The sequence below is a fragment of the Sprattus sprattus genome (assembly GCF_963457725.1).
Source record: "Sprattus sprattus genome assembly, chromosome: 6".
NCBI lineage: Eukaryota > Metazoa > Chordata > Actinopteri > Clupeiformes > Clupeidae > Sprattus > Sprattus sprattus.
In genome coordinates this window covers 8,341,896-8,358,540 of record NC_137925.1, presented here as the reverse complement: position 1 = coordinate 8,358,540, position 16,645 = coordinate 8,341,896, and the positions used below count along the sequence as shown (strand labels likewise).

The 16,645-nt window shown below is 44.3% G+C and overlaps 2 protein-coding genes across 2 annotated transcripts; one reads left to right on the top strand and one right to left on the bottom strand.

Annotated features, from left to right (window-relative positions):
* Positions 1 to 2,469: 2,469 nt before the first annotated feature.
* mrpl38 (mitochondrial ribosomal protein L38) lies at positions 2,470 to 8,827 on the bottom strand. The gene is made up of 9 exons (XM_080840413.1): positions 8,714 to 8,827; positions 8,243 to 8,431; positions 7,648 to 7,779; positions 4,992 to 5,194; positions 4,661 to 4,733; positions 4,316 to 4,361; positions 3,833 to 3,991; positions 3,300 to 3,436; positions 2,470 to 2,954 (listed from the first exon to the last, which is right to left on the bottom strand). Exons 1-9 carry the CDS (start codon positions 8,805 to 8,807, stop codon positions 2,815 to 2,817), a joined length of 1,173 nt encoding a protein of 390 aa, XP_080696539.1. The 5' UTR covers positions 8,808 to 8,827; the 3' UTR covers positions 2,470 to 2,814.
* Positions 8,828 to 11,180: 2,353 nt separating this feature from the next.
* trim65 (tripartite motif containing 65) lies at positions 11,181 to 16,056 on the top strand (the record flags this gene model as incomplete). The annotated part of the gene is made up of 7 exons (XM_080840447.1): positions 11,181 to 11,263; positions 11,836 to 12,272; positions 12,515 to 12,610; positions 12,939 to 13,169; positions 13,890 to 14,058; positions 14,464 to 14,553; positions 15,515 to 16,056. The coding sequence occupies exons 2-7, from the start codon at positions 11,859 to 11,861 to the stop codon at positions 16,054 to 16,056; spliced, it is 1,542 nt and encodes a 513-aa protein (XP_080696573.1). The 5' UTR covers positions 11,181 to 11,263; positions 11,836 to 11,858.
* Positions 16,057 to 16,645: the final 589 nt, after the last annotated feature.

Here is a 16,645-nt window from a genome sequence, read left to right as displayed (position 1 = left end):
AGCAGTCAGCTGACAGCACACTTAAACTTAGGGAACACTCCTCTGCACCCAATGCAGTTTGGATTCCGTTCTAATTACTCTACGGAGACCGATAACTGCTACTTCCTAGGAAATGTTAAGTCCAAATTGGATAGAGGTGGGGTAGTTTCTTGGATCTTAAGAAGGTGTTTGACACTGTGAATGATCATATTTTAATTTCTCAGCAGAAGCCACAAAATGGATGAAGTTATATTTGGCTGATAGGACTCGAAGTGTAAACTTTGGAAGTAGCTTTTCTTCATACCTTAGGGGTCAGTGTTGGGGCCGATCTTATTTAGCATGTAAATTAATGATTTACCATCAGTGTCCATCAATGTTTAAATGTATGCAGATTACACTGTTCTTTATACACATGCAAAAACCAAAGAACAGGCTGCCACTGAACTAACGGCAGCATTGGTCCATGTCTCTGACTGGCTAAAAACGTCATGCCTACACTTGAACACAAATAAAACAGTCTGTATGTTCTTCTCCAAGAAATCATTAAATGTACGGCACCCTGATGTCTTTATTGTAGGAAAAAAGCTCACATCTGTATCTGATTTTAAATATCTGGGGATCATTTTAGATTGCAATTTAACATTTAAAAAACATGTCAAAAAGGTGGTCAATACTGAACGGATGGAGTGGCAATAACTTACTCGGACAGTCATACTTGTGTGGTAGTAAACTGTGCGCTCAGAATAATTAAAGTGCATTAAAGGAGGGCCTCGTAAAACACTCTTTTCATGTCCCATTAGGGGGATACACACAGGAAGTGGCCTTTCGTCCACTTTTCCTTAGCCATGTCCATCATCACCATCAGGATATCCAGGATATCCCGCATGGGTGGAGGAGGACGTGGTGGGGGTGGAGTTTAAATCGTTTATGATAAAAGTGAGTAAATTTATACGAATGCTGGGTACAGCAAAGGTGTTTACATTTTTGTTTTTATCCAAAGCAATTTACAGCACAGAATGCAAATGACTTCATCAGTATGATGGCATTCCGGTGTTACCAGGGTCCTATGTTCCTCAGATTTGTATGGCACATAATGGGATCATAACCAAGGGTTCAAAGTTCCCCAGTTCTACATATGTACTCTCCCAGGGTCCTATGCTCCCATATAGAGCTTGGGCACCTAGGACTGTGTGAGACTACATATGTAGAACTGGGGAATATATAGAACCCTGAGTCATGATCCCATTATGTGCCATACAAATCTGAGGAACATGGGTACTCTCCCACTCTGCTGTACCAGTTGAGCCAGAGGAACGGGACTTCTTCCTACCCACACAGCGTAGCTCAGTGCCATCATGGCGTCAGTGAGAATGGAGGTGCGTGGGTGTGGGTGAGGTTAGGGTTTCCTCATCTCTGCCCACAGGTGGGCGTAAGGAGGACATATAATATGCTCCTGTTTTCCACTCTGTATTGTATACAATACAAGTATTTACTCACAAGCTGCTGCAGCCAACGACACGTTCCTCTTGTGTCAGGCGCAAAACACACACATTCACACAAGACTGGTTCTGTCTGTGTGGTGTTTCTGAGCTCTGGTTATACTAGGCTATTACAACACCCAGGAATGTTGAGGCTTATTTTTGTTGGATTCGGTAACGATTAAGTATTTGTATAATTTGTTTTGAGAAATGAAGCAACATGCTGGCAATGGTCTAGATGAGATGAAGCCTGTGGAAAAGTTCAACTCAAAACTAGGAATACACAGGTAGAATAGGAAGTTACAAATTCCACTATTAGCACGAGATCAGCACCTGCAGTATTGGTAGATAATTGATTTAACAGGACTGTATAATGGATCATTCTCAATGGTGTGAGAAAGGGATGGAGTGGTAGTTACTTACTGGGACAGTCATACTTGCGTTCAGAATAATTAGATACAAAAATCAATTTAAATTTAAAAAACTGTAATTTGATTCCTGGTATCTGATGCCCTTCGGACACACCTTTGACAGGAAACAGGTGTGCCTTTGCTGAAGTTGGCACAACAGAATCTGGGCACTTTGCCCTGTAATTTTTGACCCAGTTGCAACACTATCGCTGTTCAAGATCTTTTCATCTTAATACTCTGTCACCTTTTCCAGGACTTCCAACGGAGCTGTTGTGTGTATAAGAGCAGGGAGGCTTAATATAGGAGCGCGGCTGTGAGGTTCACTCACTGCACAGTGCACACACACACACACACACACACACACACACAGGTCTCTTGTCTAGAATGTCTCCTGTGTGGGAGGAGGACACTTGCACGCCATCAGATAAATAGTTTCACAATCACACTGTTTATCTAGCGGTCAGTCTGCGGAGTGTCAAATTTTAAAGGGGGCAGTGAGAAAAGAAGAGAGAGGAAAGGAGAGAGAGAAATGATTTTAAGTTATTTGAGGTGTCCCAGTTGCACTCTGTCTACCCAATACAATAACACACAAAGCATGTGAATCAATTACTATGAATGTTTTATAAACAAAGGTTGTGTTTGTTACATTTCAACAAGAACCATAACTATGCATTAGAATTCCTCTGACAAGCATCCGACCTTCCCAAATACACAAAGAGCTAAACACGTGTTTAGAAGAACCAGTTTGAGGGAACCAAGGAGCTGAACACATGTTTAGAAGAACCAGTATGAGGGAACCAAGGAGCTGAAAGAATGTTTAGAAGAACCAGTATGAGGGAACCAAGGAGCTGAACACATGTTCAGAAGAACCAGTATGAAGGAACCATGAGGCGTGTGGTTCTCTGTGGTGTGAGGCCGCAGCGCTGGGGCTGTATTCTGGGTGTGTATTAGTATCTGTTGCCGTAGGTGTGTTCCTTCCCATCTCGGTAGCGGTCCAGGTAACGTAGGGGCTGGCGGTGGGGGAACTTTCTCTGGGGGGGGTGGTAGACGGGGGGGCGCTCATACTCGAACACGGGCTCCCTCATATCTGATTGCAGAAACAGGGAAACACAGGAAGTTACATCACAGGTGGGTGAAACAGGGAAAAACAGGAAGTTACATCACAGGTGTGTGAAACGTTCCAGATGTTTGTGGCAGAGAGAGGCACTAAGGCTTCTGCTGAAAGCATTCTTTTAATCACTAGAGTTCAGATTACAACAACAAACTTGGTAAATAGAGACTGTTCATGAAACTCCATTAAACTTGAAAGTGCATTTGTTTAACGTAAGACCGGAAACCATCTTGGCTCTGGCTTAACATTGTAGGGGTTTTCAGAGTGTGGGTTTGATTGTTACCTGGGCCCAGTTAGGCCTGAGAGGGTCTTAGTACTTACTCAGCAGCGTGTGGAAGGTGTCGGTCACAGATTCGTCCCACTGGCTCTGAAAGAAGGCCAGCGAAGCAGGCGTCAGCACGTCCTGGTGTTTGCGGTAGAAGTCGACCGTCTTAAAGGTGCGCTCCGTCAGGCTGTAGCTGGGAGGGAATGAACACAGGTGTGCTGTGACCTCAGGTAAACTCACCTGAATAACTTCCAATCATGTAATGATGTCGATAATAATCTCTGCATCGCTTTTATCCTCATCCTTGTACTTGAGTGGATCTGAGTGTGAACAGTAGTTTATGTGATCTGAATAAAATCTTTATTGCATGCACTTTGAACGTAACTTGATTGGGTCACTGTGCCTTACTGTATTATTGATCAGTAAAAGTCGAACGTAACCTGATTATGTCACTGTGCCTTATTATTGATCAGTAAAAGTCGAACGTAACCTGATTGGGTCACTGTGCCTTATCATTGATCAGTAAAAACAAAAAGTCGGGCTCTTCGGATGTCTTACGAGTTTTAGTATCTATGACTCGTGAACTGACCATGGCGACAGCCTGCAGTCCTCGGTGTAGTCCACGGGGGCATCCTGCTTGAAAAGAACGAGGATGAATCTGTGGAGGCCTGTGCCCTTCGCTGGGATGGGCGGCAGGTAATGACATACTTCCTGTCCAGACTCCACAGCACTTCCTGGGATATTCCCACTGAAGAAGGAAAAAAGAAAAAGACAACCTCTCTCACACCACTGGACTTTCCAGACGAGAGCCTCCCTGAGGAACAAACTTCCTCAATCAACCTTGTGTAAACACATGTGTTCTGATATCTATGGGACCGCTTTCTTATTCAATGTGTGACGGTGACATCAGGTCAAACTTGACAACAGTGATGTCAAGAAAATCTCCCTTTGTCACACACAGACATATACCCAACAGAGCAGCTACAGCAGTTGCACTCACACACACAGAATTAACTACTTTACATAGTTGTGTACTCCCACACACTTATAGTGAAGCAAAAAATATACTCACACCAGCCAGTGAAGGTACTCCTGTTCCCCATCCTGCAGATGTTCGTCTAGGGGTAGATAACAGAAGAAAAGACTGACGCAAGTCTACTGGGGAATTTGGTCTCCAAGGTAAATTGGATACATATGGCCAGCTGAGCAATTCTACCTCAGCTCTGCCTACAGTGACACACTGCCCCCTGGTGGATCACAGTCCAAAGGGCGCTTAAATAAATAAGGCTTAGGGGTTTTGTGCTCAATCCACAGCACATCTTTCATCTGCCTCCACATTGGCATAAGGAGCGTGTATGACTTGAATGAGGGAATTAAGTGTGTGTGTGTGTGTGTGTGTGTGTGTGTCAGTTAGTACCTGGACAAGTTAGTAGTATTGTCCACAGCGAGCCCTCTTCTGCCTCATATGTGACTCTGGGAGGGGAGGCAGCCTGTCACAGAGAGAGAGAGAGAGAGAGAGAGAGAGAGAGACAGAAGGAAAGAGAGAGAGAGAGTTAAGAGAGAATCAAAATGACAGCATCTGCACTCATGCCTGCTTGTGCTACCTGTTAATCACTATAACGTTAATGGAAAAAAGAACTTCTGAAGGCATACAATAAAAGAAAGTAACACATTTCATTTTAAGGACACCTTATCTTAGCTGATGGTGTTTTGCGCAACCTAAGTCTGTGTCGTCCCTTAAATCTTACCGTCGCCGCCGGTAACTGGTTGCCATAGTAAACTGCAGAGCTGGCATCATCGCCATAGTGCACATGCATCATCACCCGGGGCACAAAGAACGCCATGGGGAAGAGGTCCCGGTAGATTCCGTAGTGCTCCGCCAGCCTCTGGATGTGATACGGCCCGTTGGTCCGCTCCCACTCCTCTTTCACTCGGTCCAGAGGGATCTGAACTGCAAAGCAGACACACAAGTCCTTCATTTGGAGCAGGAGAATCATAAGTAACCATTCACACGCAATCGAATCATTAGTAACCATTCACACGCAATAGAATCATTAGTAACCATTCACACGCAATAGAATCATTAGTAACCATTCACACGCAATAGAATCATTAGTAACCGTTCACACACAATCAAATCATTAGTAACCATTCACACGCAATCGAATCATTAGTAACCATTCACACGCAATCGAATCATTAGTAACCATTCACACGCAATAGAATCATTAGTAACCATTCACAAGCAATAGAATCATTAGTAACCGTTCACACGCAATCAAATCATTAGTAACCATTCACACGCAATAGAATCATTAGTAACCGTTCACACGCAATAAAATAATTAGTAACTATTCACATGCAATAGAATCATCAGTAATCATTGACATTCAAATTCTGAAAACACACACACACACACACACACACACACACACACACACACACACACACACACACACACACTGTTGGGTTGTATGCCCACACACACACAAACTTTTAATCAAACACAGGACTTTTGACTGCAAAGCAAACACACACACACACACACACACACACACACTTAATAAGAACTGTAATAGAACAAAAATGGCCAGTCACAAAAAGAACGATAAGAGCTGCACTTTTTTCTCACAAAAGAACAACAGCTTCACACTCCCTTGGGATATACAGACTGGAGTTGAGGCACTTAAGTGCATCACGACCAAGACTTTATAAGGGCCTCCACGGGGACAGGCTGCATAGTTGAGAAGACACACTGCCAATATAAACCCTGCCAAACTCTCTCACTAACTCCCCCCTCCAGACCCCTGCCCCTTGTTAGAGAAAATCTTGTATTCTCTGCGTGATGGTTTAGGACTTGGAAAATTCGCCAGTACGAAGTTTTGTTGTAACAAGGTAGAGCTTTACTTGATAAGTTGCGACAAAAATACAGTTGAGTTGAACATGAGTTGATCAATTTCACCAAGTCAACACAACCGGAGATTTCGAGAGTCTGCTCTCCCGCTGTGAAAGTACAGTTCTTATTGTGTGTCTTTTCTGATGTCATTGATGGGCCCCTCGAGTTACATAGGTCATGGGATCAATGGTTCGCTACCCTAATGTATCTATTGTTCGCAGAAATAGACATAAATGTGTCATACGTGGTGTGAAACATGTCCATGTGAACATGTTATCTCCCTAGAGGCCTACAATGTATCATAAGCCACATTCTCTCCTGTCCTAATCATCTCGTGTCCTGGACAGCTAGAAGCTACTGTTGCAGTGACCTGACTTTCCAAGGCCTGCTCTTCCACTCAAAGACCTTGGTTTCTGAACAAGACATTTCAAAGATTGTACCTATTCTTCCTAATAAAACTATACTGAACTGGAATTATCTTACACCCTTCAGGGCCTCACAATATGCCATATAATTGAACTAGAACTTGTAAGGCAGCTCTCTCTTGTGGCCAAATGGTAGAGACATGATTAAAATGCTTTTGGTGGGCTACTGGATATTACCTGGTATTTATGCCTCATTGTTTTGTCCCCATAACATGGTAAATGGATTGCATTTACATAGCGCTTTTCTACTCATAGAGCACTCTAAGCGCCCTATGCCTTAGACATCCACCCATTCACACACCGATCTAAGTTGCCAACCTGCACATCAGGGGGTTCAGTGTCTTGCTCAAGGACACTTTGGCACTTGGTGAGGAGAAGGCGGGATCAAACTAGCGACCTTCCGATTGCTGAACGACTCTTCTACCTCCTGAACCACTAATACTCGTCATCTTTTAGACATCACCTCCTCGACCCTGCAGAGGCCGTGTCTGTGTGCGTGCGCGTCTGTCTGTCTATGCGCGTGCATGTCTGTCTGTGCGTGCGCGTGCGTGTCTGCGCGTGTGTCTCATTACACTGCTGATCCCTCTGAAACAGTACTATTGAAAATACTTCTAAACCAGCTGACAGACACGGAGAGTGTCAGTAATCTGCAGTCTAGAGAGGCCACCCTACCTTTGGAGAGTCAGTAGAGACCACCTCAGCACTCAGTCAAAGCTCCCCTTTTGAAAGTCAGGGTGGCCCACTGTGACTGACAGGCCTCTTCTGACTGGCGGGCAATACAGTTAGCCAACTGGATGCATGTCTGCATGCCACGCAAAAGCACAAGTCTGAGGGCAGCTTTTTGTACATCCCTTAGATTGGCATTACACAGAGACAGTCAGAGTAAGAAGCATATCTCTGCCTTTAAGTGTATGATTGACTGAGCAGTGATTGAAGCAGAATTGGGGCATTTGTTAGAGCGGCCTCTGAAGTGAAGACTGGTGGTATGTGGAGGACTAGCACACTGAGCTCTGGCGGTATGTGCACGACTATCAATCAAACGGAGCTCTGCAGGGGGTTAATTGCTCCTGTTGAGACACGTACGTGTGCGCAGTCGTGTAGCTCTCTCTAGCTCGGGGTTCCTTCTGTTCTCCTTCATCACTTTGTTTCTCTCCCTCATCTCCTGCAGCCGGGACCCTTGTCTGAAAGGGAGGCCTATGTCAACACGCTCTCCATCTGCAAGGAGGAAACAGGGGACTGAGTAACTGTCATTCTGAGATTAATATAATATAGATCCAAACACAGCAGGTAAAGCAGTATTACTGGAAACTACTGTTAGTATCATTTATACATTCATTGTGATGGTATATGGTCATGAGAAGGACATATAAATCCACCTGTAATTACAGCATAACATTACCAACTATATAGCCCAACAACTCCAGTTAACATGTTAGTAAGCTCTTGTCAGTGCTAGCTCTGGCTAGTGTTGGTGGTATCTGCAAGGTTTTTCAATGCTTTTTAGCTAGTTAATTCGCTCGTCTTAGACCACATTTACGTAAAGCTCGTTCAATGTATTAAATATGTTTTGTATTGAGATAGATAGCTATGTATTGATCAGCATGGTACTTGGCATGTCAGTTGTTTTGTAGTTGACTGTATCCTCTGTTGAATTAATCAATTGAAATGACATTCTTACCTTTGTCAGGATTTTCTGCGTCTAGGTATTGCCTATATGTCTTCCACCACACCGGCTTCTTGCTCGCCTCCTGGGCTGCACGGACGTACCGTGCATAGCTGCGATACTTCTCTAGTGACTCAAGGTTGTTCACATCTATGTCCTCGTTCGGCATTGGTCCGAGCGGAGCAACTCGGCGATGTAAAGAGGCTGAAATTCCAAAACATAGAGACACACACACAGCGTTCACATAGGTGGAACACTGAAGTTAAACGGAATACCACAGATGTAACTTTACTTTTGCGAAAGAAAATGGCTCGCTTTAATCTATTATTATAACCTCCATCCACCATCCCCAGTCATAATCCATGTTATGACAGAGTGCAAGGTCTGTCTGTGAGTGGGAATAACGCATTTGAAAAGCACATCAAAATCACCTCCAAAAAAGCCACAGGGACCAAATCTAAGAAACATACATATGAAAGTACATACCTGTCGTTGCAAGTCCTCTAGCATTTATGTTAGCCCCTACATCGGCTGTTATCAATATTGCCCTTCGCATGGCTGTACACCACGGCGTCGCCATTTAGCAGCGTAACACTAGCCTAAACACAGAACGTAACTTCCGGTCTCGATTTCTGGGTCGAGACGTTAAGAAATCAAAGTAAAAGCTCAAGAATACTGTGATTATAACAGCATGAACGAAATGATGTTACTTTAGTTTAATCCATATAGCGGTAAAGCATTTTGAAATTTAATGTTCTAAAAACATTTGTAGGCCTAACACATCGCCCCATTGCAACAATGCTGTTAGCCTAAGTTATATTTCTATGATTTCATAATAATAATAATAATAATAATAATAATAATAATAATACATTTTATTTATAGGGCGCCTTTCAAGAAACCCAAGGTCGCCTTACAACAGTGAATAAAACATTGAATAATACATAATACAGCAACAACTTCAGTTGGCAGGACCTTTACAGGTTATAGGCTTGCCTAAACAGGTGTGTTTTGATGTGAGTTTTAAAAAGAGCGATTGAGTTAGGGTCAATGTTCCTGATGTCAGGGAGGAGGGAGTTCCAGAGTTGAGGAGCAGAGCGGCTGAAGGCTCTGGATCCCATGGTGGACAAATGGGCTCGGGCGACGGTCAGGGTGATGGAGGAGGCAGACCTGAGAGACCGGGTAGGGACATTGATGTGGAGGAGGTCAGAGAGGTATGGAGGGGTGAGGTTATTTGGTGTGGTATATCCAACTACGCAATTGTTCAGAGGGATATTTCACCATAACACAAAAAAACAGCCTACCTCCTTTCCTACGGCACCTATGCCACTGCACAATGTAGTACATATAAAGAAACAACTTTAAGAAGGCTTGTTACCCTTTACTAACAACTTTAGGAAGGCTTGTTACCCTTTGATAAGATCTATCCATATTTTCCTACAATATTTGCAAGACCCGCAACGAGTGAAAGACTGCTGTGTTCGCACTGTGTGACTGATGGTCACAGTACTGGTCAACGGCATTTCAGTATTCAGCGGGTAAGCAGTTTGGTTAACACTTCAATCACTGAACAACTTGTTATTTGTTTGGGGTGAACATTAACCTCTTTACAAAATGTATCCTTGCACATATTGTCTTTGTGTGTGTGTGTGTGTGTGTGTGGGCAGTCGTGGTGGCTCGCGGATTTTCACAGATTTGAAACACTGACCACACGGATTTCAGGAAAGTTAACTTGACAGGTTATATGTGCAGACGAAATACATTCTAATAGCCTGCAGATTTGTATGTCACATTCTGAATCAGATGCGTAAGATGCGTTCAGAATCTTCATAACATCAGAGACACCAGAATAGTCTATACATTTGAAAATAGTTTCTACATATTTGTACAAGCAAACATAACCATAGCTGTATTATTCAGGAAGTTATCATAATAGTGTATCTAACATTTAGCCAAATTAATCTGATAAACATGAATTGAGATTTGAATAAGCTAAATAATAAAGCTAATAAGATCTTTTTACATTGACTTTGGATCAAAGCGTCTGCTAAATGACTAAATGCAAATGTGACTTTCAAGAAGGAAGCCTAACCCTTTAAATGGGATGAGCTGAGTCAGTGACACCTGAAAAGTTGACAGACTGGGAACAAGTTTAAACTGATTAAATATGAGAGGCACATAGATTGTTAAATCTGAGGGTTTGTTTCAAGGTTCAGAACAAGATTCTAAAATAAAAAGTAACGTCCAACTTTTCAATCCCGCGGCCTATTCACTTCTAGAGGCTGAATTTACGTATTAATATTGGGGTTAGATTTCTTCATTAGAGCGTGTAGAACACGATTCTGAAATTAAAAGTCAGGAATGATCATCTACTTGGTGTTTTGAAGCCTTATTAAGCGTGTGACCTATTGACCTCTACATGCCTAACTGACATACACTGATGCTGCAAAAGTTGTTCGGCTGAGAAAACTAAAAAATGTACCCCCTTAATATAGGTGTCAAATCTCTTTATTAGAGGGTGTAGAAACTTGATTCAGAAAAAAAGGGGAAATTGTTGAGTTGAACTCTTATGTATGTAGGCCTACAAGGTGTTTAACACTTTGGCAAAGCAGATGATAACCAAAATAACATTTAAATATAGACCTACTTTACTGTCTTCAATTAGAATCTATGTCACCATAAATACGACAGCCAGACATGCAAATTCGGCTTTAAATTACGTTTATTTTCAACATTCATTATTACGTCTTAACTAGCGTATATTAGTAAGTTTCAGACCCGACAATTATTTTAACATGTTTTCAAAAGTATTCGGCCGCCAGTGCTGAAAATCGGATGTGTTATTTAGGCTGGCGTAACGCTGCTTCATCAAGCAAGCGTGTTGGATTTACGGAAACCGAACCATAGGAACCGAACGACGTAGTTGTTGAACGTAAGTACGTCATTTGGTGGAAGGCAAGCATCTGTTGGGTGGTTGGGTGATGAGAAGCTGGAGTAGGTTCATCAACATCAGATGCCCGTCATTCAGAGTTTCTTGTAAGTTGACGTAGCATTGAAAAATGTACTGACAATAGTCTGTATGCAGCTATTTATACCATGTCAAATTTGAACAAAACATGTATCTTTCATTGTAACGAAATTCGCATAGTGCTGAACAAAGCTTGCTGCTGTGGATGCCAGACAGAGCTAGCTACCCCGGCTAACTTAGCTGGTTAGCTACCGATGGAGAGTTCTCGACATTGTGGTTGAATTAACGGTTTAAGTGAAATTCTGATAATACATATAAAATAACACTAAGCAGCCTCCCGACTGACCCAGCGGTCCACAAGTCAACAACGTTATGCCAGCAAACTGCCAGTAATCGTACCTAGCTAACGCTCCTAGCAACGTCATTGATAGGATTTTAAATTAGCTGGATTTTCATATTCTGTGCCAGAAAAAAAACAACTAACGTTAGACGCCATCCGGTAAATGTCTGTGTTTGGAGAAGGTGAAGTTATTTGTGTTTTGATTGCAGTTGTCAGCGTATGCTTTATTCATAACGGACTGTCTGCATTCGTTTCACGTTTTAATTTCACAGGACTGTCTGTTCTCTTGTTTTCATACAGAACTCAATGATTCTTAGAAGGGAATGGAGTCTGACAATTTGAATTGCGCCATTTGCATAGAGAAATTTCGAGTGCCTGTCACAATCCCATGCGGACACACTTTCTGTCAGGAATGCATTGGTAAGCTATGGGATACCAAGGAGAAAGAAGGCATCGGGGCACTGTGTCCGCTATGCAACGAAGAGTTCAAGAGCAGGCCCCCACTGAAGAGGAACGTCTCCCTGTCTCTGCTGACCGAAGCCACGGTCTCCAGGGAGCTGCCCTCGGTGTCGAGGGCAGACTGGACCGAACCGAACCTGGAGCTCTGCGGTCGACACAACAAACCTCTGGTCATTTATTGCAAGACTGAAGGGATATGCGTGTGCTACGAATGCGCCATCACCGCCTGTAAAAACCATGAACAGGTTGTAGTCGAAGAGGAGAGGAAAAGTAGAGAGGTAATATAGTTCTAAGTAATATAGTCCAACAGCTGTTGAGGCCATTCATTAATGAAACCCTTTTTAATCACAATTCCTCTAATGAACTGTGCACACACGTCAGGAATCTAGATATTACACCACAAGTTCGTAGTAAATAATGTAATAATAGTGTTATTAATGTAGTTGGAGGTGAAATAAGACACTTTTATGTGTACCGTTACGGTGGACACTGAAGAACACATTGTATTTTGCTTCAACAGGCTGGACTGAAGAAGGCGGCTGTGGAAGTTAAGAAGCACATGGATGAAACAGAGAGGAACATCGTGAAGCTCCAGGAGAACATCGCCACCGCTAAGGTGTGTGTGTGTGTGTGAGTGAGTGTGTGTCTGTGTGTGTGTGTGTGTGTGTGTGTGTGATTGTGAGAGTGTGTGTGAGAGTGTGAGTGTGAAAGTCACCAACTTTAGTGACTAAAGTGCGTAAATGCAGCACAGAATATTCAGTTCAAGTCAATGCATATTGAATATAATATAGCGCTAAAACAATCCAATTGTCTCAAGGCGCTTTACAGTGCCAAGGGCCTGAACCCCCTTTGAGCAAGCACAATAGTGACAGGGGCAAGGAAGAACAGAAATAAGATGAGTGGTCCCCTAACTTGCCCGTTGTGTTGTGGTGGGGTGGGTGCAGGGGTCCTACCAGAAGACGGGCGAGTGGCTGCACACGCGGTTTTCCCAGTTGGTGAAGGTCCTGGAGGAGAAGCAAGAGTCGACAGAGAGCTTTGTGGGTCAGGAACAGGAGGCAGTGCTGACCCAGGCCCAGGCCCAGCTGGAGGCCCTGCAGGAGCAGGCCCAGAGGCTCAGGCAGAGCCACCAGCTGATAGACGCACTCAGGATGCTACCAGACAACAAGCTCATACAGGTCAGTGTGTGTGTGTGTGTGTGTGTGTGTGTGAAATACTACCATACCGCAAGCTCATACAGGACAGTGAGTGTTTGTGTAATACTACCAGACCGCGAGCACATACAGGACAGTGTGTGTGTGTAACACTACCAGCCTGCAAGCTCATTCAGGTCAGTGTGTGTGTGTGTGTGTGTGTGTGTGTGTGTGTGTGTGTGTAATACTACCAGACCCCAAGCTCATACAGGTCAGTGTGTGTCTATGTGTGTGTGTGTGTAACACTACCAGATAGCAAGCTCATACACGTCAGTGTGTGTGTATGTGTGTGTGTGTGTGTAACACTACCAGATAGCAAGCTCATACACATCAGTGTGTGTGTTTGCATGCAGTCTTTTTGTATGTTGTGTTGTATGTTGTGTTGTGTGTGTCCATATTGCTCTGTTGATACAACTTACACATTCCACTGATGGGAGGGTGTGTGTGTGTGTGTGTGTGTGTGTGTGTGTGTGTGTGTGTGTGTGTGTGTGTGTGTGTGTGTGTGTGTGTGTGTGTGTGTGTGTGTGTGTGTGTGTGTGTGTGTGTGTGTGTGTGTGTGTGTGTGTGTGTGTGTGTGTGTGTGTGTGTGTGTGTGTGTGTGTGTGTGTGTGTGTGTGTGTGTGTGTGTGTGTGTGTGTGTGTGTGTGTGTGTGTGTGTGTGTGTGTGTGTGTGTGTGTGTGCGCGCGCGCGTGTGCCTGCCACAGGAGTCTCGACCGGTGGAGGTACCACAGCTGCAGGAAGTTGCTGTTGACGTCAACGTTAATCTGCAGGACAGACTGACGGGTGTCATGGACATCCTCTCCAAAATATCCAAACTGGTGCTGGAGGACCTGGTAAAGGCCATGGACACCGCTATCGGGCAGGACAAAGAAGGTAGGAATGAGAGAGAGAGAGAGCGAGAGAGGTGTAGATAGATGTAGATAGATGTAGAGAGTGAGAGACAGAAAGAGAGTGACTTCATGTCTGTGCCCTTTAACATTAGTAACACTGAAATAGTTTTCTTTGAAAAGAATTTGATGCGATTGGTTTGTCCGTGATGCCTTGCAGATATTCATTGCACCATATTAAAATACACGCATCTTTTTTATCGTGCTTTAAAATCACAGAATTGTTATAATGCCAAAAATATGAATGTTCCAACAGCAAAATCATAACATTTCAGCTTGTGATTAGAAACTGGAGCTTGAACCAAAAGAGACAGAGGAGGATTAAAAAGATGGACAAAAGAGAGAAGGCTGCATTGTCTGTTGTGTAACCCTAATGCCTCTCTATTTCCAGGATCCCCCCTGGATAAAAAGCCCACGCTGGCCGTCGTGCCCAGCCCTGCCACCCCTTCTTACCCCGGGGGCAAAGAGGGACTCGGCGAGTGTAAGTCTGATTTTAGAGTAACAGAGCAAGATACAGTGTCGGACTGGCTTTTACTCATTGGCGAGAGCTCAAACACACGGAAGACAGAAGGATGCAAGTCAGATGCTGAGCGGCCCTTTTTTCTGTCCGACTAGTCAACAGAACTTATAAGCGGTCTTGCTATGTCTTGTGTTGCTATTGCTTGACATTTGGTTTGGAAAGGTTTCAATTCACTAGTTTTTCATCATAGACATCCCTGCCAATGTTATTTATGAAGGAATGCAACATAGGTAGTAACCATATCGCCGTCATCCGTCTCGGAGGTTTATAGTTATCAACCTCAGTCTCAGCCATCCGAATAAATTCCTCTCATGCCAAAAGGTTTAACACTTTTTAATTCCTTGAAAACCTAACTCAGCTAGCTTGCGATAAATTACACTGTCCAATCTAAATTATGCACAATAGGTGCCTTCATCATGTTGCCAAAATTGTATTCGATTACCCACTCCACATTCAAATGCTTACAAAACAATGTATATCGGCTGACAATGCGAGCAGTATTTCAGCCAAACTCAAATTTGTCATTCTGTTTTTGTTATTTTTGTTTATGTTGGCGTACATCTCCTTTGTCACATATAATAAAACTATGCTGTCATATTTGTGTTAAATCTCGAATATTACCCTACATTGTCAGTCTACATACTTATTTGGCTTATGGCGTTGTCTTTGCTGGTTCCGTATTCTACGGCGTGTCAAGAAATACACGTGTAGGGGGTCTCAAAGCGCGATTAGTATTTACAACAGTGGTGTAAATGTGAGCTACACTCTGCAACTTTAGGGGGAGCTCAGTAACAAAAAAAAACACTAATTCTCACATAATGGGGCTTTAAAATAATTAATTTCTTCTAATTATTTTCAATAATAACTTGTCCACTCTCCACAGATTTGAATTTATAACCTCTACCCTCGTCACTCCCCACAGATCGCTGTTCGCTCACTTTCGACCCCCGCACGGCCAACTCCCACCTGCAGCTGTCGCTAAGCAACTGCCGAGCGGAGCACCTGACAACCGGGCCGCGGCAAGTGCCGGCGGACAAAGGGCGGTTCGACCACACCTGGCAGGTGCTGTGCCACGAGGGCTTCCTCCACGGGCGCCACTACTGGGAGCTGGAGGTGTCCAAGCCCTGGGCCTACCTGGGCGTCACCTACCAGGCCATCCCACGCAAGGAGAAGGGCAAGCAGTGCATGGTGGGAATGAACGAGCTCTCCTGGAGCCTCCAGCTGGACGAGCGGCAGTTCAGCGCCTGGCACGCCGGACGGCGCGAGCCGGTCGCCATGCCGCAGCTGCAGTCGCAGCACCAGCCGCTGCACATCGGAATGCTGCTGGACTACGAGGCCGGCACGCTCACCTACTACGGCGAGGGGCAGACGCGGCTGCACGCCTTCCACTGTGCCTTCTCTCAGGAGCTCTTCCCCGCGTGCTGGATCGGAGAGGGCGTCAGTGTCACACTCTGCCCTCCCTGACCGCCTCGGTGGAGATGAGGGGGGGGGTCGATAAGGAGGAAGGACCACCCTCCGGAACGGACTTTACTGTCAGACCCCCTGGATTTGGACTAAGGTGACTGACAGAGACGAGACAGTCGTTTCTTAAAAGCAAGCAAACGTACTCCTACAGGCCTACAAGAAAAAAGGGAAAGTGTGCGAAGCATCTCTGAGCAGTGACAAGAAAAACTAACCCATGAAAAAACACAACTACAAACAAACAAACAAACAAACACAATCTCATGTCTCTTATAGAAACATCTCTCTATATCTCCACCTCAGAGGTACGACACTCCTGTCCAGTGGCACCCAAACCCCCAACCCATCATCCACTGGGCCAGTACTTGAGCCTTCGGTCTGAGTGGATGGGGGGGTGGGGGGTCAGGTCAGTACAGGATGACTTTGCACTTAAAAAGCTTCAGAGACAGTGACTCTACTGGGAAGGCTGTTAGAGCAGCTGTTACACACACACACACACACACACACACACACACACACACACACACACACACACACACACACACACTCCGAGACAAACTTCCCATGACATTCTGAGATTATCCACTCCCTC

Bases quoted from the DNA above. Each gene is read 5' to 3' on its own strand.
- mrpl38 (XM_080840413.1), bottom strand. From the start codon at position 8,807: ATGGCGACGCCGTGGTGTACAGCCATGCGAAGGGCAATATTGATAACA. The intron at 3,437-3,832 runs GTCAGTTCACGA...ATTCCCTCCCAG, and splicing joins GACTGCAGGCTGTCGCCATG to CTACAGCCTGACGGAGCGCA. The intron at 2,955-3,299 runs GTAAGTACTAAG...TTCTGCAATCAG, and splicing joins CACCTTCCACACGCTGCTGA to ATATGAGGGAGCCCGTGTTC.